Consider the following 27,427-nt stretch of genomic DNA (forward strand, 5'->3'; position numbering starts at 1 on the left):
TCTTTCCTTTTCATAGAGGAAATCTCCCCATTGACCATTCATAATAATTATAATAATTTATTATTTATACCTCGCCCATCTTACTGGGTTTCCCCAGCCACATAATGATAAACCTTCCATGCAAACGCCAAGAGTCCTGCTGGATCAGACTGTTGCTGTTAGCATCGTCTGGAGAGACAATGGAGTGCACCTCGGGATGAAGTCAAACCACTGCCAGGGCCGGCTGTAGGTAGAGCCCCGGTGGCCAGGCGCTGCGCGGCAAAGCCACGCGGAAACCATGCTGCGCCCTGCAAGGGTGGGGGCGCCGGAGCGATCTCTACCCCTCAGCGCCAAGGCGCCCGACCTGCTCGAGACTGCCCTGACCACTGCATTACCAGCACCAGTTACCTTCCCGGGGTGCAAGCCTGAGCAGTGTGTCTGGAGGTCCTAGGCTGCCCAGAGGACAAGACCACCCTCTCGGCCTCACTTACGTGGTCCAAAGGAAAACAGAGCAATACCATTTTGACATCTGCTTGGCTGCAGGAGTTGCTGGAAGGAGGTATACAAAGCACCATCCAGCCATCTAAGGGACTCGGCTCTGGATTTACTCCTGAACCGTTTCTTCTCCCAGTGGTTTAGGATCTGAGTTTTCCTTCTCCTAGATGGCTCCCTTCCCCGGTTGATGAGCCCCATCTGCTCTGCCCCTCATTTCCCTCTGCAGCACATGCAGAAGCCGGCTGCTTGAACGTTGGACCCCACTATTGGTCTCTTCCGCTCAATCTTCCGGAGCCTGCCTTCTTCTCATGCAGGGTCAAATTAAAGGCCCATCAAATTCAGCATCCTGTTTCCCACAGATAATAATAATAATTTATTATTTATACCCCGCCCATCTGGCCAGGTTACCCCAGCCACTCTGGGCGGCTTATCATTCCCATAAGGGAATGAAGGAAAAAGCCCTCTCCCATCATTGCTCCCTGAAACAGGAAAAAGTTGCACCTGAACCTGTAATTGTCATACTGCTATCATTGTAACACACATATTGAGGCATGGATAAAGTTACCCATGTAAACATACCAACACCCTGTAATGTTCAAATGCGCTTACCATGCAAGTCAACATTACCTGTAGCATGCTGCCACTGCACAAAGTGTGTTTAAAATGTGACAGGGCATCAGGGACATGGGAGCATTTTAGCTGTGACTCACATCCAATGGGATGAATAGAGACATCGGATTCTTATCTCATTATGCATGATCAAGCTTTCTTTAGCGCCTCAGCCCTTGCTTCCCCCCCCCCCAGGACTAATTGCAGTAATCAGCCGTCGTTAACAGCCATCCCAGGTTTACCACTCCCATCAGCCCATCACCCATTCCCACCCACCCCCACCACCCTCTGTATATATATAAGGGTCCGACACTTCTGTTTCTAGTGTATCTGAAGAAGTGTGCATGCACACGAGAGCTCATACCAAAATAAAACTTAGTTGGTCTTTAAGGTGCTACTGAAGGAATTTTTTTCTATTTTGCTTCACATCCAATGTGTTTCACCCACAGCAAAAAGTCTGCCAATAGGGCTAGACCTGTTTAGATCTCATTGGTCAAATCCAAAGAGATAGCATGGTGATCTGTCTCCTATCCCACCCCAGCCCTATATCACAAACAGGTTTTAACATTTGATTTTAATATGCCTTCTGTGACTGAGATGGGTTGCAGTACCATGGGGAAGAAATATATAAACACCCCACATGTACACATATCTCAATTTCCTTCTTTTGGTGGGTTATGTTATTGGATTCCAAATAAAAAGGTTCTAACATAGTTTGGTCCTCTTCCAAAATTAGGTACTGGCCCCTCTATATATTACAATATGATACTACTATATGCTTTAATATACATCAATCCAAAAGATTTTTACCTTTGAGATTCCAACACAGCTTTATGAGCAAGTTTTTAATAATAACCAGAGACAGTTGCAGAACGTTTAAAGAAACTATTTGTACACTGAATTTTTAGCTTTTCAAAACAGTTCATTTTTATCTATAAAACAATTCCAATGCATTTCAACATTTTTACATGATTAACAGAAAATCCCTAGGCTTGCTACAAAAATCCCAACAACCCCACTCCAAATTTGAGCCACCAGTCTGTATTCTTCTCTTCAGTCAGTAATCAGTATTACTTGTTATGAAACGGGTCTTCTAGAATTATAAACTTTAAGTCCATTCTGCACTGAAGAACGAGCATGTTTTGTCAGTAACGTACCAATCGTTTGCTTCTCTGAACATAAGTCCCTGCAAAAGAGAATACAAGCACTATTCATGCAACTTCAAAGACCACACAGAAGGACCACTTGCTACAGTTACTTTTAAAACACTCCAAATCAAATTATGGATTTATCCCCAGTATTACAGCACATCATATCAAACGCCACACACTCTGGATTGAAGAACAGCAGTAGAAACAAAGAACAAAGTAACAGGAAAAGGTGCAGAAGAAAATGAGAAAGTTAGGTTGTGAACAGCTTCGAAAGCAAGGAGACTTAAGTTTATGCTGCAAAAAGTGAAGCCATTCCATTAAAAGATAAGAAGATGTTCATGGTGAATTGTGCCCCGTGAAACAAAAAAATTAGGAATGTTTGTGATTCTGTAACATTCAGTATTTTTATTACTTACTGAATATATGGAGCTATATCAGCTTCTGTCCATTTCTCCCTAATAGCAAATAAACTGTTAAATCTTTCCTGGTTATCTTCTGGTAAGTCTTCAACATTTAGCAAGGAAATAGTTTCTGGTCTGGAAGATTTGTCCACGAGAGCCAACCCCTTGAAATAAGAAGGTAAAGAAAACAGAATCATTGCATTTTATCCTGCTCTTACTTTGAAGAGCTCAGGGTTTGTGAACCCAGCCCTCACCTTCTGCATTCTCACAAAAACCATACAAGGTGGGTTTTGAACTCTGGCCTGATCCACTCAAACACACTGAGTCTCCTCCTGCAGAGCAGTTCCATTTTCTCCTGCCTTGAGAGCACCAGTTCTACACCTGACACACGTTTCCATGGATGTAAATTGCTGCCTTTATTTTACCTTTAACTGGTCCTGTCTAGTCGTCATTCCTTCAGGGACACTCTGCTGCCATACTTCTTGGAATTCTGCAAGACTGAATTTGACTGCGTTTTGTAAGAGCATCTGTGCTGTTGCTCTGCATATCTTCTCTTCATTCATTTCAAAGTAAGTCTCGCCTAGGAATGAGTATTAAGAAAACAAGAAATTATGGGTGGTAGTCAACTAAGTTTTACTCACAGCAGACCCACTGAAATAAATGAACATGATTAAATTAGGTTCATTATTTACAGTGGGTCCACTCTCATTAAAACAAAATTAAATACCATCCTTTATCTGAATTCTTTATAAAAAAAACACCCAGTCACTTTAAAATTATGCAGTTTGGGCAAATTTGGATATATCATAAGTGTGCCCTAACAATGTATATTCACCAGGGAGTATGCTGTCAGTTTTAGAGTAAAGGGACTCCACAAGTTAGGGACCCAACCACTCTCCTTCTCCCTCATCCTTTGCCCTTTTCTCCTTGACTGGGGCTTGGCTGCAAGGAAAGCATGTGGCACAAACTTTGGTTTAAACTGGATGATACAATGACCTATGTACTAGTGTACATAAGAAGGTTTAAACTTCTAGGCAAGAATTTTATATTTGCATAACAGCAACTGTGTTTCACAGCATAGTAAAAAACAAACAGGTTGTCTCTATTACAGCTAATTTGGCAACAATGCTTCTGCTACTCACATTTGACCAGATACACTGTCTTCACTTTTGTCAACCCCTGCCTACAACTACTTAATCAGGTGCTTTAACATTACTTTTTTTAAAAATGCACTCGTGGAACTAACTTACCTTCATCAGTATACTTCTTTCCATAACTCACAAGAATGTGTTCTATCATTTCCCTGGAACAAAGGTTTTGTCTACTTTTAGTATATGAACAAACGTTATATTGCTATATGTTGCAGAATTTGGCCATCTCAGTTGATCCTCATATTTCTTCAGGTTTGAAAAAAAACAACACCTGTAATTAAATCTGTAAATAGCAACTGGGTTTTCTCCATTCTCCTACTGTTTTCCCAAAACTGCCTGTATTCCATTCATTATGGTGCCAATGGGAACTCTTTTTGTTTGTTTGGGGATCATAGTCGCATGATGGGGGATAGGGTTAAGCATTCCCATCTGATGACGTTCCACTGAACATCCCCTCCAGCACCTGCTGATATTTTATGTATCTGAAGTGGTCCAGAGGATGGATCTGTTATAACCAACAGAACAAGACCACCTTGGGGGAGTGAGGGTGGGCCTTCTATTCTGGACTAAAATGCTGGACTAAAATTCTGGACTTTCCATTTTTACGCAAGGGTTAACAAAAGAACTTACTTGGGCTCTAAAGGTCCGAGTTCTTGAAGACATATGCTTAAAGGGACCTTGCTGAATGGCCAGGATTCAGTATATATCAATTGTGTCACATGATTCAACAATTTCATCTCATAATCAAAGTCTAGAATCCGCCAACAACCTGACAATCAGAGAAGCAACGTCATAATAAAAAACCAGCAGAAATGGTAAAACTTCTTCTATGGAAAGTAGACTATGATCTTCCACATCTTTTTAAACAAGAGGCACTTGTCATATGCTAGCCAAGTGCCCATTGTTATGATACTGGGAACATTTCATACACTGCAGATATGTTTTTCGTAGTTGTAAGAAAAAGGTTCTCTCTTATGTACGCGCACGCACACACATGCACACACACACACACACATATGTGCACCTCTACATGCACACCCAAGATCATAGAACTCAATGGGAGCCACTGAAAATCTTATCTTCATAGCCTCTGTCCTGAAAAATGGAGTGCCACACAAACAGAGCACAAAAATTGGCTTTTAATAAAAACTGAGGAAAGTAGGCTAGAGTAGGAATAAGAAAATGCTTTACTACTTTTCTGGAAGAGAGCTTCCTACAGTGACCACAGCCACCATGGTCAGTCAAAATAAGATACGCCCAAAATTATCCATCAAAATCCTTGCAAGTAATTTTAATCCACTCCTTTTCATGTTACAATACAGTAGAATAAAAAAAATCAACCTTTAAAGCTCAGAAACCTTTAGATAAGAAGGAATTCTAAGAGACAGGGAGAAAACAATGCAAATAGGACACCCCCCCCCAACATTAAAAATATGAGCTCTAGATTATCTCCATCTTTAGGTACAAATACCTTCAATTTGGCATGCTTTTAGAACCTCCAGTTGATCCATGCTTTCTTTTTCACTTGCTTGGACCTGATCTAGTAACTTTTCTGTTGTGTACTGTAAAAGACACACAAAAGTATTAAGCCAATATGTATTCTCATACAAATCTTTATGACCATCTGTCTGTAAGGATTATATCCAATGAATTTATACTGTTAGCATGCAATTGGACTTCTCCTCTCCTGTGACCACCCCTTTCTCTTTTGTTAGGTTGGGGGAACTCCAGACCATATTGGGAGGGATGTGGAGGAGGTGGAAGTACCATACTCGCACTAATGGGACAACTACATTTCCTTGGATGCAACCCTGAATCTCCATTGACATTGATAATGCTACATCCCACAGTGAGAATGGGGTGTAGGAAAGAGAGATAATGTTCATTACTCTCAAACTGGACAAGCGTACACTGCACCAATCCCAAGTCCTTGCAGCGTGCAAGTCCTATCACAGCACATGCCTCACTTATCATAATGACAGATACTTAAGTAACAATGTCAAAAAGAGGGTCTCTTCCAACTCTATGATTCTAGGAAACAAAAAAACCCATCAACTTATTTTTAAGATTCGTGAAGTAATTCAAACTCTTTAAAATATAATTTTTTGACAACCTTAATTGTTTTGAATTATGTGTTAAATAGAAGTAGATTCCCATCTTCTTGAACACCATATCCACTAATCTATAGGTTATAGTGAAGCCAAAAGGAATGAACCTTCTGGTACTCTTGGAGCTAGCTTTATGTTTTGAAACATAAGCCTTTGAGAACACTGGGTAACAGAGAAGGTGAAGCAGAGGATTCAAAGTTCATCTCTGCTGTGAGCTCCTTAGGTGACCTTAGCCAAGTCTCTCTCGCTCCCTCCCTCCTCAGCTCACTTCCATCAACAGGGAGGGAATAACACACACTTTTACCTTACAGGATTGGTGTAAGGTAGGGCAGTGTTTAATATCACTTGATATTCACCAGTTACACTCATTACTTTGCAATCAATTAATAGCTTCATTTCTATTCTTTCACAAGAGCAATCTAAACTATGCATTTTTTAAAAGCTGATGCCCAATAAGCTTTTCCACCAATTCCTTTCCCTTTTTTACCTTTGATTTAGTCGAACTCTCGTTTTCACTGTCTGGTCCTTCATAAGGATTTTCCATCAGAAGTTTCTTGAGTTTCTTTAACTTAGGTCGGCATCTTCTTAGTTCCCAGTAATTATTGGAGAAGCCTGCAATCTATAGCAATAGCCTTAATTGGAATTTGCCATGACTAATATTTAAATCTGTCAGTCACAGACAGAGATCCCCTGATCAGCATCAGACCTTATAATGAAAATATCAGGATGCCCCTCTGTTTGGCATATTAGATGCTCCTTTGGAGGGTACCTTTCCAGTTTCCAACAGAAGGCAGCCATTGAGGCGGTGAGAAAAAGAATGAATGCAAAAAGGAGAAACATATTCTCAAAAGCACCAACTAAGAAGATTTATAAGCTCAATGTGTTGCAGAACACAAGATCCATCTGTGGGAGCAATCTTAAAATTTCAGAATGTTGTAGAACAGCTGAAGCTGCTTGCACAAACATTGCTGCCTAGCTGGTACTGTAGGAAAGACCCTTTTGCAGAACACGTTTCTCCTTTTTCAATTATTTATGGTTCTGTGGTTCCCTCCTGTTCTTTTTGCATTTGGATGGTGGCCAATGAAAGACAAATAGGACTTGCCCTATGGACGTGCAGGGCCAGAATAACTCCTGTACAGTCATACCTCTTGTTACGAATGCTGCGGGTTGCATACGACACGGGATACGTACGTGCCGAACCCGGAAGTACCGGAACAGGTTACTTCTGGGTTCGGCAGTTCGCACATGCGCAGACACGACGAATGACATCATGCGCATGCATAGAAGCGCCAAATCACACTGCGCGCATGAGCAGACACTGCGCTTCATGTTGCGTACTGCTCGTGTTGCGTATGGGGCTCCAGAATGGATCCCATGCGCAACATGAGGTACCACTGTATCTGCTTCATGGTCTTCTTGCCACCAAAATGGCAACTTTCAAATAGGAAAAGAATTCATGCTAGTGTTCTGTCACATACACTTTTTCTTTAAGAGAAGTAAGACTCTTGTAAATCATGCAGCTAGAAATGGGGGGGGGGGGGTAATGCTATGTATGGCACCTGATTTGAGCCCTGTGTTCTAATTCCTGTTCAACCATTAACTTTTTAAGGTTCTCATGGATCAATCCTCCTTATTCCGCTAACCCAAATCATAGAATTGCACTAAGCATAAGACAGGACCACCCCTTATAAACCACTTTGAATGCCATGGAAGGAAGGATATAAACGTGATAAGATTTTTTTAAAAAGAATATATAAATGGGAGTGGGTTAGAACCTACATTTGGTTAGCCATTTGCAGCTGGCTTCAGAAAAGTCTCTCTCTCACTCGCACACAAAATACCTGAGTGTAAAGTATATTAGAAGCTGTCTTGTTCATTCCAAGCTGCTCTGGAGTTTCACAGCCAGGTATGAAAAGCAATGTATTAGAAGTATCTGCTATTTTCATGTCATAGGTTTTATCTTTACTGCATAACACAGCATGTTCATCGCGGTCTCCACGGATGACCAGGCTGCAAAACAAAACAAAACAAGACAAGACAATTAAATACAGCATCACTGCAGCAATGGTTTGTTTGGGTTTTTAAAGCAGCATTTACTTCTGAATAGCAAGCAAACTTTTAAAATAATGAAAGGATGCTAGGTTTCAATTGTTACTAATGTTACTATATATCAGCATATTATATGTATAAAAACAGTGAATTTGACTTGCTCAATGTTAAAAACAAACAAGCAAAAACCCAGCCAAACTCTAACTTCATTCTCCCCATTTGATTCACAACATTTGGGCCCTAGTTCAACACATGCTTGACTGTGTTGTTGTTATTTTTAGCAACCCAGAAGTGCAGACAATAAGGCAGGCCACAACAGTCTTTGCTATTTCAGTACAGTACACTTTTTTGTGCATACAGACTGTACAAATATGTCGTGCAAGTCTAAGGCTGCACCACTCGGCAATCCACCAAGGTGTAACCGGAAGTATGAACGCATCCAACTGAAGTCACTAACCACCACGACTTATTGAAGAGCAATCTGATAAAACACGAATGCATTGCAACCCACAATTTCTAAATGTTAATCATCCTGCTTTGACATAAAGGCGGGAAAGGCAGTTCTCTGTTTTCATCTGTTTTCATCTTGAATCCCACCAGGAGGAAAAGGCTGGGTAAAATTAATGCATAATGATAATAATAAAATAAGTTTGTTAAAAGTTTTTTAATTTTTTTTTAAAAAAAACTGGCTGTCACTTAAAGTGTGGCATACTTTCAAAGCGGTCTTTTCAAGTGGTAAATCTTTATTGCTCCAAAATCTGGAAAGTCACTCCTCCTGATTTTGGGGGGCTCCTGGTAAGGAAGAGATGTCTCTGGACTTGCATATAAAAACCGTAATGAGCTCTGCACGTGGGAACTACCTAGCAAATGCTATTAACCCTCCGGGCCGCCTGTGGTCGCTGTAGAGCCAAGCCCAACCACAGAGCCGAGTGCTAGAAAGTACCGTTTTACCCTCTTCCCCTACCCGCAGCGCGCGCATGCGTACCTCCGCCCCGCTTCCAACTCGGCGCAAAGCTCCGGCTCCAGCTGTAAGAGGCGGCAATCCCCGGCGTCCGCCGCCTGGGCGCTGAAGCTGAGGCATTGCGCCGTGGGGAGCAGCTCCGCCAGGTCCAACTTGGCGACGTGAAGGGTGGCGTCTACTTCTTCGCGGCTCCTCATCCTCGGGGCGCGGGTGGGGGTGCGGCCCGTAACGGGAATAACGGCCGCCTCTGACGTCTCCTAGCAACGGCACGGCGCGCGGAGGAAAAGCGGCCTGCTCCAAAAGCGCGCCAAAAACCGCTCGGAGTAGGCGGAGTCTGGCGCTCGCTGTGTCTGATTGGTAGGTGGGAGGGGGCTTAAAGCGGCAATGCTGTGATTGGGCGCCAGGGTGGAAATGGCTGGCGCGCTTCTGCTGAGCGCGCGGCTTTTTCTTAAGGGGTTGATTCTGTGGTTCTTACGCATGTTCGGTGAAATAGAAGGTGGGAGGGAGGGACGATGTTTTGTTTTTTTATAATCCCTGTAAATTTTTAACAAGGTAAAGCTTCTGTGTTCTCTGTTAAAAAAAAATACTCCTAATCCAGGATTATTTCAGTAGTGTTTAGTTGAGATTCCTGCATTGCAGGAGGTTGGACTAGATAACCCCTATGGTATCCTCCAACGGTACATTTCTATGATTTGTTATGAAAAATGTTCTGTGTTGGATTATTTGCATTTAATTTTCCTCTTTCTACAGTATGTATTCAAAACGCAATGCATTTCGCAGTTTACAGTATCTTTAATTTATTTGCACCCCACAAGCAAAAAAAAAAAAACTATTGAAAGGTTTTTTAAAAAGCAGAAGTTAAGGTTTCTCCATTTAGACCTATGAATATTTATGCAAATGTTAATCCAGTGAATTCAGTGGAGTTTACATATAAACAAGATTGCCCACTGACCATGAACTGGGCTTGGTGACTTAGCAGCAGCCAATGCAGTACAGTATCTTTAGGATTGGAATGGCATGATCCTGTCTGGCTGCAATCAATAACCATGTGGCAGCTTCCAGACCTTTTTTCAGGGAAGACCTATGTATAGCACATTGCAGTATATATTACCTCTAAATGGGTCCACACCAGACTGCCTCTCTCCTTTTGACTTTGGGAGCAGATTAAAGGCTGTATAAAGAACCATGTTTTGCTATTCATGCGGTTTCCCCCTGTGGTGAACCACAGAGGTGCAGATTGGATCGTCTTCCTGGGCAGTGTGCAACAGCATTCCCAGGCTCTGGACCAGCCTCACCAAACTCAAGCTAGCCCCTGGGTCCTCCTAAATGGAAGGACAGCCCATGGCTTTGTGTTTCGGCCGGAACTTTGGAGCACCTTTGGTCTTTTCAGCCTTGTTTCTGGCACAACTCCTGGCTCCTCTCTTGACAGGTGCTCACAGCTCTTACGGCGAAGATTGTGGGTGCCCACAACGAAGGGCTTCAACTTTGCCCATTGACTTTGTGGGGCCTCAGCCCCACAATTATATTATAGTGGGTGCCAAAGCACCCATGGCCTCCAGTGCTCACAGCTTAGCCTCCTGGGGTGGTCACACAGATGTGCAAGCAACAAGGGAAGCCTTGGGGTGGGCAGAAGTGTCTTGCTGTTCCTTGGTTGCTGCCCACTTACAGATTGCTGTGCCCTTCCTAGCCACACTGTTGAGGAAAATAGCAACTGCCTGACCATTGGTGACCAACTTGGCAACCCTTTTCCCATCATTGAAGATCTATTTCTCAAGGGGAGACGGTTATAGTGCAGGGATAGGTAATCTTTGGCCTTCCAGTTGCTGTTGAACCCTCAGTTCTTACTTCTCCCAGCCAGGAAGGAATAGAGTGGTCTGAGAACATCTGTAAGACCACACATTCCCCATCCCTATTGAAAGGCATTCCTCAGTCTCAGTCTATGCCCAAATAAAGCCACATGGGGGCAGACTGTTACAGCACATACAAAGTGAAACCTTTTGCATTGACAAACATGATACACAACTAGAAATCTACTCCAGAAAGCTCAACAGATACTGACTATTCATTTCCTGCTTGCTTTCACTGCTGGAGAAAGTTTGTGGCATGTACCTCCTCATAAAAACCTTACTGATTCTAGCAGCTGGATTCACTCTTGCAAATGGAGCACATTATTTGGGAAGAGGATCACTGCCTTGTGGTCTTCAGCATGTGATTGTGTCACTGTCTTAATTCATCTTTTTGCAGAACTGTAACTGAGCACTGACTTACCTATTGCAGAAGGGTGTGGGAAGGATAAGTTATGGCAAATACTTGTGCTGTCTGTGCGTCTTCCTTCCCCCCCCCAAAAAAATACAACAATTACAACAACAAAAACAATACGCTACAACATAACAAACAACAATATAAGAAACAAAACAAAAACCAATAACATCTTATCTATTTCTCTAACCATTGTTATGTGGACTTCCCCACATCCCCCTATCTGATTTTCATTTCATCTTTAGCAGTTTCATATATCATAATCTTAAACATTTTTTCAACTTAATTATTACTATAATTTCCTCACATTATCACAATAACATAATTCATCTTACATTCTTTACTATCATCTACTTCTAACCCTACAGCCAAAACATTTTCCTTCCAAATATATCCTAAAATTTAAATACTGGAATGATTTTCTAATGATATGATTTTTGAAACCTTTGTGGACCTTTATGTCTCTGCCTGTTCCAAGTGCTACTACTGCTTGAGTTTGCAGGATCACATTTGGTACACAACTCCTTGCATGTACTTGTAGCATACTGTGATGCAGGTGGTGTAGAATACTTTGAAGGGTAAGTATGACTTAACGTGTAGCATGTTTGTGGACTGCTGTAAAATGTACACATAGATATTTGGTTTGGATTTGATTAGCAGCCACCAAAATGAAAGAACCAACTTTAATAATAATTTTCAGACTTTTAAAAGGCTTGGTGATGATATCAAAAGCAGAGGGTTTTTGCCTCTTGTGGTTTCTCATGAGCCTCTGATCATATCAGTCAAGGCTGTTTGTGGCAAAAATAGAAGATGACTAGCACAGATAGCCATCATAAATTGAGGCAATTATAATGGGGCCAACTGACTTCTAGAGAAAGGAGGTGCTGAAAATTGCCCACAAACATATTGTGGGTTTGTCAATTGCCTAAAAAGTTGGTTGTGTTTGTTCTTTTAATCACAGGATGCCTCTTGTTTAGGTGTGACGAGTTTGTGAATTGTGTGTGGTGTTAAACATGTTTTGGAAATAGAGCAGAGTGGGCACAACCAGTGTGGTGGCCCCTAGTATTAGTAAGTACTGATGTGTATAGAATTGAAATTCTAAATTTCTAGAGCAGCACAGAACAGTTAGATAAGATATCCTCCTAAACAGCAATATAAACCACAAGCTATCCTCTTCAATAGCAATCTAATCTACAACAACTATCATATGGGGACAATAATATCAACTAAGCAGATCCAAAATGCAGCAGAGACAACCAGCCCCACCCACCCAATATACAAGTGTGTATTTGTAGATAGCAATTGAAGTGAGAATGCTGCCGCTATCTCCCCAACTTAAGCTCACATTGGAAGGTAACTAAACATAAGGTTTATTGCACATAATTATAGACAGAGGGTATGATGGAAAGCTCACAGCATTAGCATTCCCAACAGATCCTTCAACCCTCATTAGATTTATAGTGGGACCACCAAAGCCATAGATTTGTATTTTGCAGAGTAAGTCACGCTTTTGTCTCATGCAGGCCTAGTTCAAGACTGCCAATCTCACTTGTTGTCGGGGACTAGCTGGGCGAAAAGGTTTTCTGTTTCTATTTTCATAAACTTAGTCATAAAATGGCCTAGTTTGCACATAATGCCAAGCCATGGTTTGTTAAATTACTGCTCTGAAGCCATTACTTGTTGTTGGTTTATTATCCTTGGTTTGTTTTAGCTATTGTGGCTTAGTGTTATGTGCCATCTGAGCATCTTTTCTTGATTTGTTTTGCCATTCCTCAGATCCTTACTAAGCTACAAAGGATTACAAGGCAAGACAAAACAAAAAATGCAGATAAAGCTGTGGTTTATTTGATCATCTGAGGGACAACTTGTGGTTAACTCATGGTCTTTTAAAGAAACCATGGCTGGACATTAAGTGTGAATCAGGCCAATTAATTGATGCTGTAACAACCAAATTGTGTAGTTGCAAAGTTGTGATTATCTCCCTCACCCGCAAATGACTCTTCCTAAGAGATAATCTCACACACATAAGGTTTGTTGTTTTGTAATAGGCAGAGTAAAATAAAAGCTAAACATAATTGAAACTGAAAAAATTCAAGTTCTAGTTGCACCTGATCAACATGGAAACTAAACATTACATTTTATAGACTTCAAGTAAAAGCAAAACTAGAGAACTGACATGATTTCATTAGATAAATCGAAGCAAAGCAAATAAACACATGGCAGAGAGTCTTATTTCTTTTGCTGAGCTGTTGTGCAATTACTTGCAACAAGAGCTGGTAGGTTTTTGAATGGTTGGCACCAGCTTAATACATTTTGCTGCCTGTTGAGAAGGGTGATTTCTCCCACCGCAATCCAAAAACTGATTGAGTAGCAGTTGAATCTTGCTACTATGCTATTGATGGACCACCATCTTTGATTGCACTTGGAGGTAGTCAGCTTGCTTAGGTAATGTAAGGTAGTTCACAGGGCTGGGGCAGGGAAGAGACCACTTCCTCCACATTACCCTTCATCTGCTCCCTGGGACAGTCACTCTACTTTGACAGACGGTAAAGTTACTCAGGGATGTTACATTGGGCCAGGAAATGAGGCAGAAATATGCAATGGGTTCTGGCTGCAGAGTAGTGAAGCCACGGAAGGAAGGAAGGGAGTAAACTGAACATTTTGAGCAGCAACAAAAAGAAATGGACATATGACAATACTCTGGGGGAAAATCAAATTATTTCTCATAGTACAGGAAGTTTGAAACCGGTTGGTGGATTCCCAAAATACAACCCTTCTTGAACTCAATTTGTCAAGAAATAGTTAAATTGTTAACTGTGTGGTCACTTCCCCACCCGACCCCACCTCAGTTTGTCTGTAGCTGGAGATGTACCCACACACTGCAGAGAGATGGTGTCCCATTCATCATTAGCTGCCAGGGGAATTATTACCAGACACGGAAAGATTTAAATGGGGCTACCCTCTTAACCTGGTACAACAAAGTCTGGGAGATAACCTTATTGTGAAAAACTCACTTGCACTTTAAGAGTAGCAAGGGGGCAAAACAAATTATTTGTAACATGGTATGATGTTATTATGTAAAGGATGATTTGCACAATTCAGGTCTATGGTTGCTCTAATGATGACATTCCCCCCCCCCCAAAAAATGCTCTATATACATCAATGCATAAGTCCAAGGCAAGACTTTCTGTTTATTGTTAAGAAATGTATAAATAAACTCTTAATCGGTATGCTTCGTATCCCTGCATCCTGAATTTTCTTTGTTTATTGCATATTTCTGTATTAATTATTTCTTGAACTAAGTGCCTTCTACATTGTACGATTATTCTGAATCTTTGTATTTCTTAAAATCAATAAAATTACTTTTTAGAGACCCAACAACATCTGGGAATAGACCATCTTAATAGGTGTTACTCCAGCCATGCTAGCTGCAAGGCACCGCTGAATTCATTAAACATCAGAACAGCCATGGTGGGTCTAAAATGGATGACAGCAATTTAAAAGTCCAGCTGCTGCAAGGTGCTTGGGAATCGAACCTTGTACTGAAGAGAATTGACAGCCAATGTGTGACTTTGGCACCTGAGTTGAGGCTACTTATCAAGAAAAGCATGTCTGGTAAGATGCCACTTATCAAGTTGCACCTGAGTTGACGCTACTTATCAAGAAAAACATGTCTGGTAAGATGCCAAGGAGACCATTATCAGGCAGCACTGCTGATGGCAAAACCGTAACAAACTTGGGATTGTTTTGGGGGGAAATGTAGATCTCTAATGTGTCTCCAGCAAGAGCAAGGAACCTCTCCCCCAAGGCCAAATGTAGCCCTCCCGGAAAGTTTCTGGCCTGATCATTGTGAATCAATAAACCATTTTGTTACATTCGTCTCTTTTCCACTAGGGCAGGAGCATGTGTAAATTCAAACCCAGGTCTACTCTGAATAGGACTACTGTGGACACAACCCCTAGTATTTAAGGTGCTGCAAGGCTGGACAGTGTTCTCGAAGCTACCAAACTGCGGGAGGCAGTGGAAGACAGGAGTGCCTGGCATGCTCTGGTCCATGGGGTCACGAAGAGTCGGAAACGACTAAACAACAACAAGGCCTTGTTGTTTGGTTCTAGTAGGTGTGGTTATTTTCTTACAATGCTGTGCAGTGTGGCACAAGCATACCAGGATGGGTTGAAATGCATGCTGGTACTCAGAAGTCTACCTCAGCCAATGGACCTGTGTAATGCAGAGAATTAAAAGAAGCAGAGATACAGTGAAGGCAAAACTATGCAGTGAAGCAGACCATGTAATTACAGGACACCTCTGACACACATCTGGAATTGGAGGACAGGAGCGTTCAGAGCAGAGGTCAGTTCAAAAGTTTATATACTGTATATATTACTGATGTTTAGTCGTTTAGTCGTGTCCGACTCTTCGTGACCCCATGGACCATAGCACGCCAGGCACTCCTGTCTTCCACTGCCTCCCGCAGTTTGGTCAAACTCATGTTCGTCGCTTCGAGAACACTGTCCAACCATCTTGTCCTCTGACGTCCCCTCCTAGTGCCCTCAATCTTTCCCAACATCAAGGTCTTTTCCAAGGATTCTTCTCTTCTCATGAGGTGGCCAAAGTATTGGAGCCTCAGCTTCACGATCTGTCCTTCCAGGGAGCACTCAGGGCTGATTTCCTTAAGAATGGATAGGTTTGATCTTCTTGCAGTCCATGGGACTCTCAAGAGTCTCCTCCAGCACCACAATTCAAAAGCATCAATTCTTCGGCGATCAGCCTTCTTTATGGTCCAGCTCTCACTTCCATACATCACTACTGGGAAAACCATAGCTTTAACTATACGGACCTTTGTCGGCAAGGTGATGTCTCTGCTTTTTAAGATGCTGTCTAGGTTTGTCATTGCTTTTCTCCCAAGAAGCAGGCGTCTTTTAATTTCGTGACTGCTGTCACCATCTGCAGTGATCAAGGAGCCCAAGAAGGTGAAATCTCTCACTGCCTCCATTTCTTCCCCTTCTATTTGCCAGGAGGTGATGGGACCAGTGGCCATGATCTTGGTTTTTTTGATGTTGAGCTTCAGACCATATTTTGCGCTCTCCTCTTTCACCCTCATTAAAAGGTTCTTTAATTCCTCCTCGCTTTCTGCCATCAAGGTTGTGTCATCTGCATATCTGAGGTTGTTGATATTTCTTCCGGCAATCTTAATTCCGGCTTGGGATTCATCTAGTCCAGCCTTTTGCATGATGAATTCTGCATATAAGTTAAATAAGCAGGGAGACAATATACAACCTTGTCGTACTCCTTTCCCAATTTTGAACCACTCAGTTGTTCCATATCCAGTTCTAACTGTAGCTTCTTGTCCCACATAGAGATTTCTCAGGAGACAGATGAGGTGATCAGGCACTCCCATTTCTTTAAGAACTTGCCATAGTTTGCTGTGGTCGACACAGTCAAAGGCTTTTGCATAGTCAATGAAGCAGAAGTAGACGTTTTTCTGGAACTCTCTAGCTTTCTCCATAATCCAGCGCATGTTTGCTATTTGGTCTCTGGTTCCTCTGCCCCTTCGAAATCCAGCTTGCACTTCTGGTGTATTACTGGTGTATACACTTCTGGTGTATATTACTGATGTACACTCCCCAATCTCCAAGCAGTGTGAGATTCCAGATGTTAACCCAGCCCTCTGTTTTCTTGGAATGAGGGACATACAGTATATATTTCATGATATATGGTTTATCTGCACATATAAACAACCTGAGTTTATGGTGGAGGAGCTCATAGCATGAAGGTTGTGCTTTACCAAATAGGCAAAGTAGTGCATTGGCCTATGAGGCCCCACAACAACTGATCAAAGTAATATTGATTAGATCCTGAAAGAAAATTATAAAAATGTTTTAGGAGATAATTTGTAAGGGCCCCTGAGATTTCGGCTGCCACCTGCAGGGTTTAATCTGGCACTGTGCCTCTTCCCAGACCCTCCAAGTGTCCCTATTTTCCAGGGACAGTCCCAGATTTACAGACGCCATCCTGGTTTATGATTTGTTCCTGGAATGCCCTGCTTTTCCATAGGATGTCCCTATCTTCATCGGAGAAATGTTGGAGGGTATGGTTATGCGACCACTAGCCAAGGAGATAAATTAACTATACAACCTTTGGAAGAAATCTGAAGGCAGCCCTGTATAGGGGTTCTTTCTTAATGTTTAATGTTTTATTATGTTTTTATGCTCCTGCCAACCTAGCAGTTCGAAAGCACGTCAAAATGCAAGTAGATAAATAGGTACCGCTACAGCAGGAAGGTAAACTACGTTTCCGTGTGCTGCTCTGGTTCGCCAGAAGCAGCTTTGTCATGCTGGCCACATGATCTGGAAACTACGCCAGCTCCTTCGGCCAATAACGCGAGATGAGTGCTGAAACCCCAGAGTCGGACACGACTGGACCTAACGGTCAGGGGTCCCTTTACCTTTGTATGTGTTAGAAGCTACCCAGAGTGGCTGGGGCAAACCAGTCAGATGGGCAGGGTATAAATAATAAAAAATATTGTGGAATAGCACGTCCCTATTGTCATCAGAGAAATGTTGGAGGGTATGTCCTCCCCATTTTGCTCCACAACAGCCCTGCGAGGTAGAGGCAGATAAGCGTCTGGCCCAAGGTCACCCAGGGAGAGCTGAACCTGGACCCTGCCAGCTCGGGATCTCGCTTCTCCACCACCGCACTTGGCTGGCTGGCAGGCAGAGCCCCGATGCCTTTCTGTTACTTATTCTTAGGAAGAAGAAACGCAGCGGAGCTTCTTAATCGAACACGATCCCCCTTTGACCCATTTTTCTCTCCTCCTCCCCCCCAGCTGTTGTGGAAGGAAGAAGAACAGGAAGAACTCAGTTAAGTCGAGGGGAGGGGGGAGACCCAAGCAGCTGGAGTTGCTTCCCCTGTTCAGCAGGCAGGCAGGCGCGCAGAAAGAAGCGCCTCCTCTCCATTTCGCTAGCTCGCTCTGCAATCTTGTGAAAGGTCGCTGGTGGTAAATGAAGAGGGGAGCCTTCTCTCTCTCTATCTTCCCTTTCAAGCCTTCCCAGCCCCCCTCCGCCACCGCCGCCCTTGCGCTGAACTGGATCCTGCGCCGCAGCTGGCATTGAGCGCACGCTTTGCGCAAGCAGCCCCCTCGCCCCAGCCAGTGCCGGACGGAGGGGGTCGCTGGTGCCTCGGCCGGATTGCCTCTGCTGCAACCACGTGTCTCCCTCGCGCGAGCTGCCTGTCACACACCACAACAAGGAAGCCAGTGGGGGGGGGATCTTTTTTGATCGCCTGCAGAAGGAACGCACGACTTTCCCCAGTCCAGGTGAGTGGAAAGCCCGGGTGGGTGGTGGTAGTTTCTGTTTGAGCGCGGAGAGCCTCCGGTGCCTTTTCCTCCCGAGACTGATGCAAGAATGCAATTCTCCGGAGACCGAGAATCTGCTTCATATTTCTCCCTGCGGCAGGATTAGAGGGGAGGGAGAGAAAAGCTGCATTCCCTTTGACCCGTCCGCAGCTAACATTCCCAAACTGCCGTGTGCAAAATTATTGCAACGTGAAATGAAGGGGGGGGGGGAAGGGGGTGGAATCTGCCCAAAAGCGCTTGATTGCAAGGCTTGCAGGACGGATCGGAGCGAGGCAGCTCCTCGGTTCCTGCAAAGAAGAGAGGAGCGCGCGAGAGAAGGGAAACTTGTGAAAGCGAGGAATAAAACGCGTTTGCGCGCTGCCAGTTGCGAAAGAGCTCAAGGGCAGGAGGTGAACAGGGATGCAGCGAGCCAGAAGTTTTAATTAAAGCGGGGCAGAAGGGTGATGATGAGGTGTCTTCGAATGGGGAAGGGACCCCGAGGGTCATCCAGCCCAACCCCCTGCAATGCAGGTATATAAAGGTGGGGATCAAACCCACGGCCTTGACGTTATCAGCACCACGCCCTAACCCACTGAGCAAACTGGTGTTTGAGGGGGTTAGATTGCAAAGCTGCAGCTTTGAGCACTGGAGATGCTGAGAAAGAAATCCAAATCTCCTCCCTGTTAACCTTCTGGTTGTTGTGTGCACCTGGCCAGGTTAGTGGCGAGATGGAAGAAAGCAGCCTGGGCACCATGCAGCAGAGAGCGACGGAGCTGGAGCACATGGCCGAGGTCCTGCTTACTGGGGAGCAGTTACGGTAGGAGACCTGGACTTTTCCCTTTGCACAAATGTCATGAAAGGGAACTGGGGAGTGGGAGGTCTTTTTCCTGACAGGGACAGACAGGAAGAACCACTACAGTGGTACCTTGGTTTAAGTACACAATTGGTTCCGGAAGTCTGTGCTTAACCTGAAGCGTACTTAACCTGAAGCGAACTTTCCCACTGAAACAATATTTTTTTTTAAAAAAAATCCCTTCCAGTAGCTAGGTTTGTCATAGGTATGAGCTTTCGTGTGCATGCACACTTCTTCAGATATCTGAAGGAGCGTCTCCACCCCCATCGTTCTGCCCGGACACTGAGGTCCAGCACCGAGGGCCTTCTGGCAGTTCCCTCGTTGCGAGAAGCCAAGTTGCAGGGAACTAGGCAGAGGGCCTTCTCGGTGGTGGCGCCTGCCCTGTGGAACGCCCTCCCAACAGATGTCAAAGAAGAAAACAACTACCAGACTTTTAGAAGACATCTGAAGGCAGCCCTGTTCAGGAAGGCTTTTAATATTTAATAGATTACTGTGTTTTATTTTTCTGTTGGAAGCCGCCCAGAGTGGTTGGGGAAACCCAGCCAGATGGGCGGGGTATAAATAAATAAATAATAATAATAATAATAATAATCTATGACATACCTATGTCAAACCTATGAGAAACTTAGTTGGTCTCTAAGGTGCTCCTGGAAGGAATTTTGTTTGTTTGTTTCGACGTCATCAGACCAACACGGCTACCTACCTGTAACATTTCCCATTGAAGGTAATGGAAAGAGGATTAATCCATTCCAGACGGGTCCGCGGAGTACTCAACCTGAAACGTGCTTAACCCAAAGTATGAGTGTAATTGGTTCTGGAAGTCCATACTTAACCTGAAACGTACTTAACCTGAAGCAAACTTTCCCATTGAAAGTAATGGAAAGTGGATTAATCCGTTCCAGACGGGTCCACGGAGTACTTAAACTGAAAGTACTCAAACCGAAGCATACTTAAACCGAGGTATGACTGTACTTGGGGGGGGGGGGGCAAGAGCTCTGCCATTGGCAATGTGAGGGGGCTGTAGCAGGTGCCAGGGAGAGTTGCGTGTGCCACTGTCCTGTACTCCCATTACCTCAGATGCAGTGGAAGAGGCTGCACAGGGCTGTCCCAAGACATTTCGGCCCCTGAGGTGCCCTCCCTTTCCCATCAGGGAAGACAGGGTGGTGGGTGAAGATATACATCAGGAACGGGGTGGGGAAAGAGTGACGTCAGGATCTGCTGCCCCTGGGGACCCTGCCACCTGAAGCGGTCACCTGCTTTGGCCTCATGGGTGGGCCGGCCCTGAGGCTGCACTGAAATTGGAAAACAGAAGAAGATAAACCTGGGCCTTTGAGAATACTGTCATGCTGCTTATGCTTTTTTTTATAAGGTTTACAGAGAAAATGAACACTCTTGTGCATCCAGTTTCATACCTGCATTCTTCAATGGCATGAATCACCATAGGCAAAACTTTTCAGGGTAGAGAAATGTCTTGCCGCGTCCTGCAGTATCTGTAATCTACTGTAATTTTGTGCAATTTTCAGTGAATTATTGCTGCATGGGTTATTTGACAGTGGGTCAGCCAACGAATTTAAAAAGGCAAAGGGAGGAGGAAGAGGTGTAAGAAAGGAAAGATAGTGACTGCATTCTTTGTATGCCATGAGTGCCTAGCATGGGCAGCTGCTTATATCAGACCAAACCTGTTAATCATGCTGAGCTCTCTTCAGGCTGCATAAAGTCCAGGTCATAAGATAAGACAGGAAAGCAGGGGAAGCAAGTAATCAGAATGCAGGTCTTAGCATCTCTTGGGCATTAAATTCATTATGGAAGCTCCATTAGTCTTTCATGCATTCTCAAATTAATTAATTCCCCCAAAGAATGAATGGAGAACTGCCAATACCACAGCAGTACATTTAATTTTGGAAGATTGCTCCCTTAAACCCAATCCGAAACATGATTCCTGAAAAGTAAATTCTGTTCATCTCAGTAGGATTTACTTCCAAGGAAGAAGGATCACATCTTAAGCAGAATGACGATGTTTTTCCCCACCCATTTCCTTCCCTATTTTTAAGAACAAGCGTGTAATGGTGTGGGGGGGAGGGGATTCTGCAGGTGCAGAAGTCATTATGATACAACTTTCTAACGGGTGAGCTCCCGTTGCTTGGTCCCTGCTCCTGCCAACCTAGCAGTTCGAAAGCACGTCAAAGTGCAAGTAGATAAATTAATACCACTACAAACGGGAAGGTAAACGGCGTTTCCGTGTGCTGCTCTGGTTCGCCAGAAGCGGCTTTGTCATGCTGGCCACATGACCTGGAAGCTGTACGCCGGCTCCCTTGGCCAATAACCCGAGATGAGCGCCACAATCCCAGAGTCGGACACGACTGGTCCTAATGGTCAGGGGTCCCTTTACCTTTACCTTACATATCCAGACTCCCGTTATCTGTATAATAATGTGTGGTTTGGGGCCTTTCAATATATTTTTAAAAATTGTACTTCTCTTTTAGCAATTAAATACCGATCCTTTCTCTCTTAGCAATGTAAATCTCCTTAGGAGAGCCCTCCTGGATCAGACCAAAGGCCCATCTAGTCCAGCATTCCAATCTCTCAATGGCCAATCAGATGCCTACAGAAAGCATCTGGTTCTAGAATGCAGCAACACTCTTCCCACTTGAACTCCCCAGCAACTGGGTGTTCAAAGAACTTGTTCTTTGGCCATCATGGTTAGAAGCCATTATCCTCCATGAATTTGTCAGGATGTTCAGGGAGCAGTGAAATTCATCCAATCATTCTGATGTTAGACAGATAGATAGAAACAGATGCAGAGAGAGAGAGAGAGAGAGAGAGAGAGAGAGAGAGAGAGAGAGAGAGAGATGCTTAATGCCAGCCATTTTAAAAGACCTCCATTAGAACACCCCTTGTTGCTAGCTAGCAAAATTCAATTTAAGATGAAGTATAAATCTAGTTGTAATAAAAACTGTTGTAAACGAGGGCATGTCAATTGGGATTATAAATGCTATGTGGAATGGTCTTCGACAGTTAGATACTTCCTCTCTTTTTCCCATGTTCCTCTTTCCAAAGATTCAGTTTCCATAACAGAGCATTTCGCGCCATGGTTCCCTCCCCCCCCCCAAAAAAACCCTGCACTTTTTCGGGCACGGCACCCTAAAACGCATGATCGGGTAAAAAGCATGTTGCGAAATTGTGGCAACCAAAATAGCCGACATATTCTTGCAATAAAAAAGAGGATGCCCCGGTTTTCCTGGGACACTTGAGGGGTATATTAAAACTTTGTCACTGTAAATATATTGGGGCTTATGGGCTAAGGGTTTGCCATATCTCTTCTAACACAATTCAGTTAATACTGTAGCTCAAAACCAAAATGGCTGCACTGCTTCATATGGGAAATAACTTAAAAAACTTCTTCCAAATAACCTAAGTGCTTTCTGGCATTACTTTGCTCTTCTGTGAACAAAATATAAAAAATTCCTTCAGTAGCACCTTAAAGACCAACTGTGAACAGTTAGGAACACATGAAGCATCTTCTTCTGAGTCAGAACATTGGTTCATCTAACTGTGCAGGATTTTGGACTGGTGACTTTCTCAACTCCCCACTTTGAGCTGCCAGGGATATTGAAACTCGGACCTTCTCTGCCACTGAGCCAAAGCCCTTCTTCAAATTATCTAAGCATTACCCAGTCTTGCTTTATTTTAAAATACATTTTCTAGAACACCTATTTCAAGGTCTAGGCTGAAATCCTATCTCTTTCCCTACAGCCAAGAGTGCTAAAATAAGCTGCAAAGAACCGTGTACCAAGCCTATTGCCTTTCGCACGCAAAAATAGATGTGGAAACATTTATACGGTGTCCATACAGTCTGCTTAGCACCAGATCTAATTTTAATGTGTCGATTCCTTGTTTGGGTCCAAACTGACAGTGATCTAACTGCATGTATCATGCTGATCGCATAGCAAGTGACACTCACGAGAACTATATTCTCATTGTCTCTTCCTCAGAAGCCAGTTGTGGCTTGGAATAATAGGCAGTTCCAATCATGTTCGTGGGATATGTAGCTATATGGGCTATATATGCATAGTGACAGTTCAGATCCTAGTTGCTCTTCAGAAAATGTTGCTAGAGAGCAGAGTGTCAACTTGGATTCCCCAGTCAGGAGTGAGTGAATGCCATGGACTGGCTGGAAGCAGAGGAGTGGTGGGAGGCAACAGCTGGGGAACCCCCTAGGGAACCCCAAAGGGAAGAAGGCTCAGAGCCAGGGGGTTGGTGGTGGGACAACAATGAGTGGCCGGAGGGAGAAGAGGGGGCAGATGGGGAGGAGGAGGTGCCGGAAGCTGAAGAGGCAACAGGGTTTAGTGAGCAGGAAGAGGCTGTGGCAGAGAGCAGTCCAGACTCAGAGGCAGGAGAGGAGAAGGGCCAGGAGATGGAGTCCAGGGAGTCAGCAACAGATCACAGGTATGGCCTGCAATATGAGTGGGCCTGCAATGCTCTGGGACAGCCCCATGGCTGCCAAGGAGCCCTGAGCCTGGGCTCAAGGTGAATGCTGAAGTCCCCCAATAAAATAACACGAGGGTACTCCGCCATGTTCAAGACCTCCTCCACCAGCTTAGGCAGGAAGACTATAGGGCAACTAGTACATAGTCCAATCAAATATTGCTTGGGCTGGTGGCAATTGTACTTCAGCAACATCTGTAATACCAAAGGTTCCCCACCCTTGCTCTAGCATAAGCAATGGCTAGAAATATACAGGGACAGTACAAAAAAAAAGTCTTAGATTTCTGCCAGTCACCACATTTGTTCCTCAGATCATTATGTTTGAACCTCCTGCACTATACTTACCTGTGCATGTATATATTACAGCATACATCCACAATGTTTGCCTGTAGCTCTGGATGTAGTTAACATAACTTTTGGCAGCTGGCTATCACAAATAATGTGGTAATGAGAAGCTTGTTAACACTTATGTGGAAGAATTATTCCTGGCTGCTGCCGACATTCAAACTCGTTTAATAGACACACTGGAGTGTGTTTATTTGTTTTAACATATGGCACTGGGAAACTGATTCCATGTTTCCTCGTGTTTTTATTTTCTGTCAGGCCAAGAACCAGTCCCACCATCTGCCAGGCCTAAAACAGTCTTGAAGTACTATGCGTATGTCTCTGTTGGAGAGTTAAACTAGTGTAACCATCGTCTCCCCTTTGCGAGTAAACTCCGGTCATTTTAGTTCTGTGTGGGGACCTAGAGATCTCTAGCAGAGGATACTTTGGCAGAAGCAAAGACAGTTAAGCTGGAATAAAATGAAAATACAGTGGTACCTCGACTTATGAAGACAATCCGCTCCGCGGCGCTCTTCGTAAGTCGAAGTCTTCGGTTGTCAAAGCGCCCGTTCTGCGCATGCGCCGACCGCGCGCACCGCTTCTGCGTGGGTGCAGAACGTGCATATGGCGAAAAGACTTTGGAAGTTGAAACCTTCGGATGTCAAGGTACCACTGTACATGGGGCGTTCACACTCAGTATGTGTGTACTTGAATACTTGAACTGAAACGCTTGTATAGTTATTCACATGGTACACAGTACCCGAGCTGTGCAAACCAACAAGTGTGCATTCTTTCACACAAACACTTGTACATGGGTAGAGACAGCTTGTCTGCCCTCCTTTTTCCATTCTCAGACTGTCCTTGTGTGTTTTTTTTAATTCCTATTCAGTTTTCTATTTGCTGCTTCCATGATCTCCAGATACCAGGGAGGGAGCTACCTTTTAAATGAAAGGGGGAAAGGGAGGAACAGGGCCTGGAAATTCTCCAAAAGAAGACCCCCCCACACACATCTGGCCTCCCGTCTTGTGTATAATTGTGTTTTCCTAGTAATGTCAGTAGTGTTATGGTGCTGGAAGAGACTCTTGAGAGTCCCATGGACTGCAAGAAGATCAAACCTATCCATTCTGAAGGAAATCAGCCCTGAGTGCTCACTGGAAGGACAGATCCTGAAGCTGAGGCTCCAATACTTTGGCCACCTCATGAGAAGAGAAGACTCCCTGGAAAAGACCCTGATGTTGGGAAAGATGGAGGGCACAGGGAGAAGGGGACGACAGAGGATGAGATGGTTGGACAGTGTTCTCGAAGCTACCAACATGAGTTTGACCCAACTGCGGGAGGCAGTGGAAGACAGGAGTGCCTGGCGTGCTTTGGTCCATGGGGTTACGAAGAGTCGGACACGACTAAACAACTGAACAACAACAACCAGTAGTGTCAGGGGAAGTGGGGATATGGCTCACTTTCTGAACGAGATGCCAAGGCTCAGGCCTGTGTGGGAGTCTTGCCATCTTCCCTGGAAGGAAGCCTGCTTGCTTCTTAATTCCAAATGCTTTTAATTCTTAGTTGTTGTTTTTTTAAGGCTAGCATATTCCAAATGGAAAGATGCTTCTTCTGGAGCAATAAGGCTCCCCTTCCAACATTGCTCCCCACGCATTGCTAGACCTCTGTGGTTATTTGATGGGCAGGCACTTCCTCATGCAAATTATAACTGAACCATAAAGTGGAAATCAAAATAAGGGCCGGCCCTACTATTAGGCAACTGATTTTGTGTGTCATGAAAGAGCAGGACATTTTTAATAATAATAATAATAATAATAATAATAATAATAATAAGAAGAAGAAGAAGAAGAAGAAGAAGAAGAAGAAGATATATTTTTACTGACAGGGCATGGGAGAAACACTGGTGGGATGTCCTGCCTCAGGTGCCAAAATAACTTGACTATTTTGCTGCCTTGGATATTACATACCTTGACTTTGCCTCAGGCGACAATGTCTCTTGAGCCGGCGGCCGGCCCTGAACCCAAAGTATGCTTACCTGAAAGTTTAACTCCATCCAAATCAATAGGACCTATCAGAGAAAATAGGTTTAGGATGAGAGACTGTGAAATATGACACTGTGAAATATGCTCTGAGGTATTTTTGTTCTGTTAAAAAGGGGTGTGGCTACAGATAGCAGAGGGAAGTGTTAAATGGAAGTGAGGATACCAGGCCAGCGACACCTTCAAAGGATGATGATGATGATGATGATGATTTATTATTTAGCTAACACCAATGCTTGCGATTCTGATATGACGGAAGGCGCTTTTCCTTTCCAGCTTGTAATGTTGAGGCAGATGCTATGCAAAGATTTCTCACGGCGTGATATTGTTTGGTTCACAGGCTCAGACTGCACGAAGAAAAGATAATTAAAGATCGGAGACATCACCTGAAGACGTATCCAAACTGCTTCGTTGCCAAAGAACTGATTGACTGGCTGATTGATCACAAGGAGGCCTCTGACAGGGAGACTGCAATTAAACTGGTGCAAAAATTACTGGATCGTAGCATCATTCACCATGGTGAGTGGAAAGAATCAGCACATCCGAGCCCATAGCCACAAACTCTAGTTGGGGTGCAGGCAGGTCTGACCCAGTGATTGTCATGTGTTGTTAGTCAATATGAAGGAATAAAAACCTAAATAATGATTTTGAAGATTATAATAGCATTTGTATTTGGTGTGTTTAGCATGCATTATTTTAGGGCCAAACCAAACAGTGCATTATTCACATTTTTAAAGAAATAAAAGCCCTGTTTATTTTGAAGAAAAAGCAGCTGGATTAAATAATACATACATACATATATATATATATATATATATATATATATATATACACACACACATATATAATGTTCTTTATTGAAAAATAAAAAGTATAAAATTATAAGTGAACAAGGTAAAATAAGACAAGACGTGACAAGAATAAAAAAGATAAAATAACACCCATGTATAAAACATTTTTAAAGGCTTATTAGTTATGGATTAGTAAAAGTAATAGTGAAAATAATGAAATGCAGGGTAAGTGATGAAGATTGAAAATCATCAGACATTGTTGATGGAAGTCCTTGGCTTATAGGCAAAATATTGTGTAAGATAAGAAGAGATGTTGTGGTGTTTGGAAATATATGCAAAAAATTAATAAAAATATATTTTCAAAAAGAAAACATTTTAAATAAACATTACATGATTGTTATTGTAGTTACCTTAAACTTAACCTAATACAGTGTTTTTAAAA

The 27,427-nt window shown here is 43.4% G+C and overlaps 2 protein-coding genes across 7 annotated transcripts in view; one reads left to right on the forward strand and one right to left on the reverse strand.

The window, feature by feature from the left end:
• Positions 1 to 1,894: 1,894 nt before the first annotated feature.
• DSCC1 (DNA replication and sister chromatid cohesion 1) lies at positions 1,895 to 9,256 on the reverse strand. Its single transcript, XM_035125608.3, has 9 exons — positions 8,929 to 9,256; positions 7,736 to 7,904; positions 6,382 to 6,513; positions 5,258 to 5,348; positions 4,417 to 4,555; positions 3,886 to 3,938; positions 3,061 to 3,215; positions 2,651 to 2,799; positions 1,895 to 2,269 (listed from the first exon to the last, which is right to left on the reverse strand). Exons 1-9 carry the CDS (start codon positions 9,099 to 9,101, stop codon positions 2,161 to 2,163), a joined length of 1,170 nt encoding a protein of 389 aa, XP_034981499.3. The 5' UTR covers positions 9,102 to 9,256; the 3' UTR covers positions 1,895 to 2,160.
• An 8,601-nt stretch (positions 9,257 to 17,857) lies between these two features.
• Positions 17,858 to 27,427, forward strand: part of DEPTOR (DEP domain containing MTOR interacting protein) — a 53,544-nt gene continuing 43,974 nt past the window's right edge. For 2 of the 6 annotated variants that reach the window (XM_035124825.3, XM_088675871.1), the window contains exons 1-3: positions 18,478 to 18,906; positions 19,213 to 19,313; positions 26,535 to 26,713. In XM_035124825.3, the coding sequence (XP_034980716.2) occupies positions 18,559 to 18,906; positions 19,213 to 19,313; positions 26,535 to 26,713 (628 nt within the window). In that variant the 5' untranslated portion in view covers positions 18,478 to 18,558. Of the gene's footprint in view, positions 19,028 to 19,212; positions 19,314 to 26,534; positions 26,714 to 27,427 lie in introns of all 6 variants that reach the window. The other 4 variants (XM_035124824.3, XM_088675872.1, XM_035124823.3 and 1 more) reach the window with 4 other exon arrangements.

The sequence above is a fragment of the Zootoca vivipara genome, chromosome 8, assembly GCF_965207765.1.
Source record: "Zootoca vivipara chromosome 8, rZooViv2.hap1.1, whole genome shotgun sequence".
NCBI lineage: Eukaryota > Metazoa > Chordata > Lepidosauria > Squamata > Lacertidae > Zootoca > Zootoca vivipara.

What these genes read in the sequence shown, in the direction of transcription:
- DSCC1 (XM_035125608.3), bottom strand. Translation starts at nt 9,101, where the DNA reads ATGAGGAGCCGCGAAGAAGTAGACGCCACCCTTCACGTCGCCAAGTTG. An exon ending in AAAAGCATGCCAAATTGAAG is followed by an intron (nt 4,556 to 5,257) that starts GTATTTGTACCT and finishes TCTGATTGTCAG; the next exon opens with GTTGTTGGCGGATTCTAGAC. An exon ending in CTCGGACCTTTAGAGCCCAA is followed by an intron (nt 3,939 to 4,416) that starts GTAAGTTCTTTT and finishes CCTTTGTTCCAG; the next exon opens with GGAAATGATAGAACACATTC.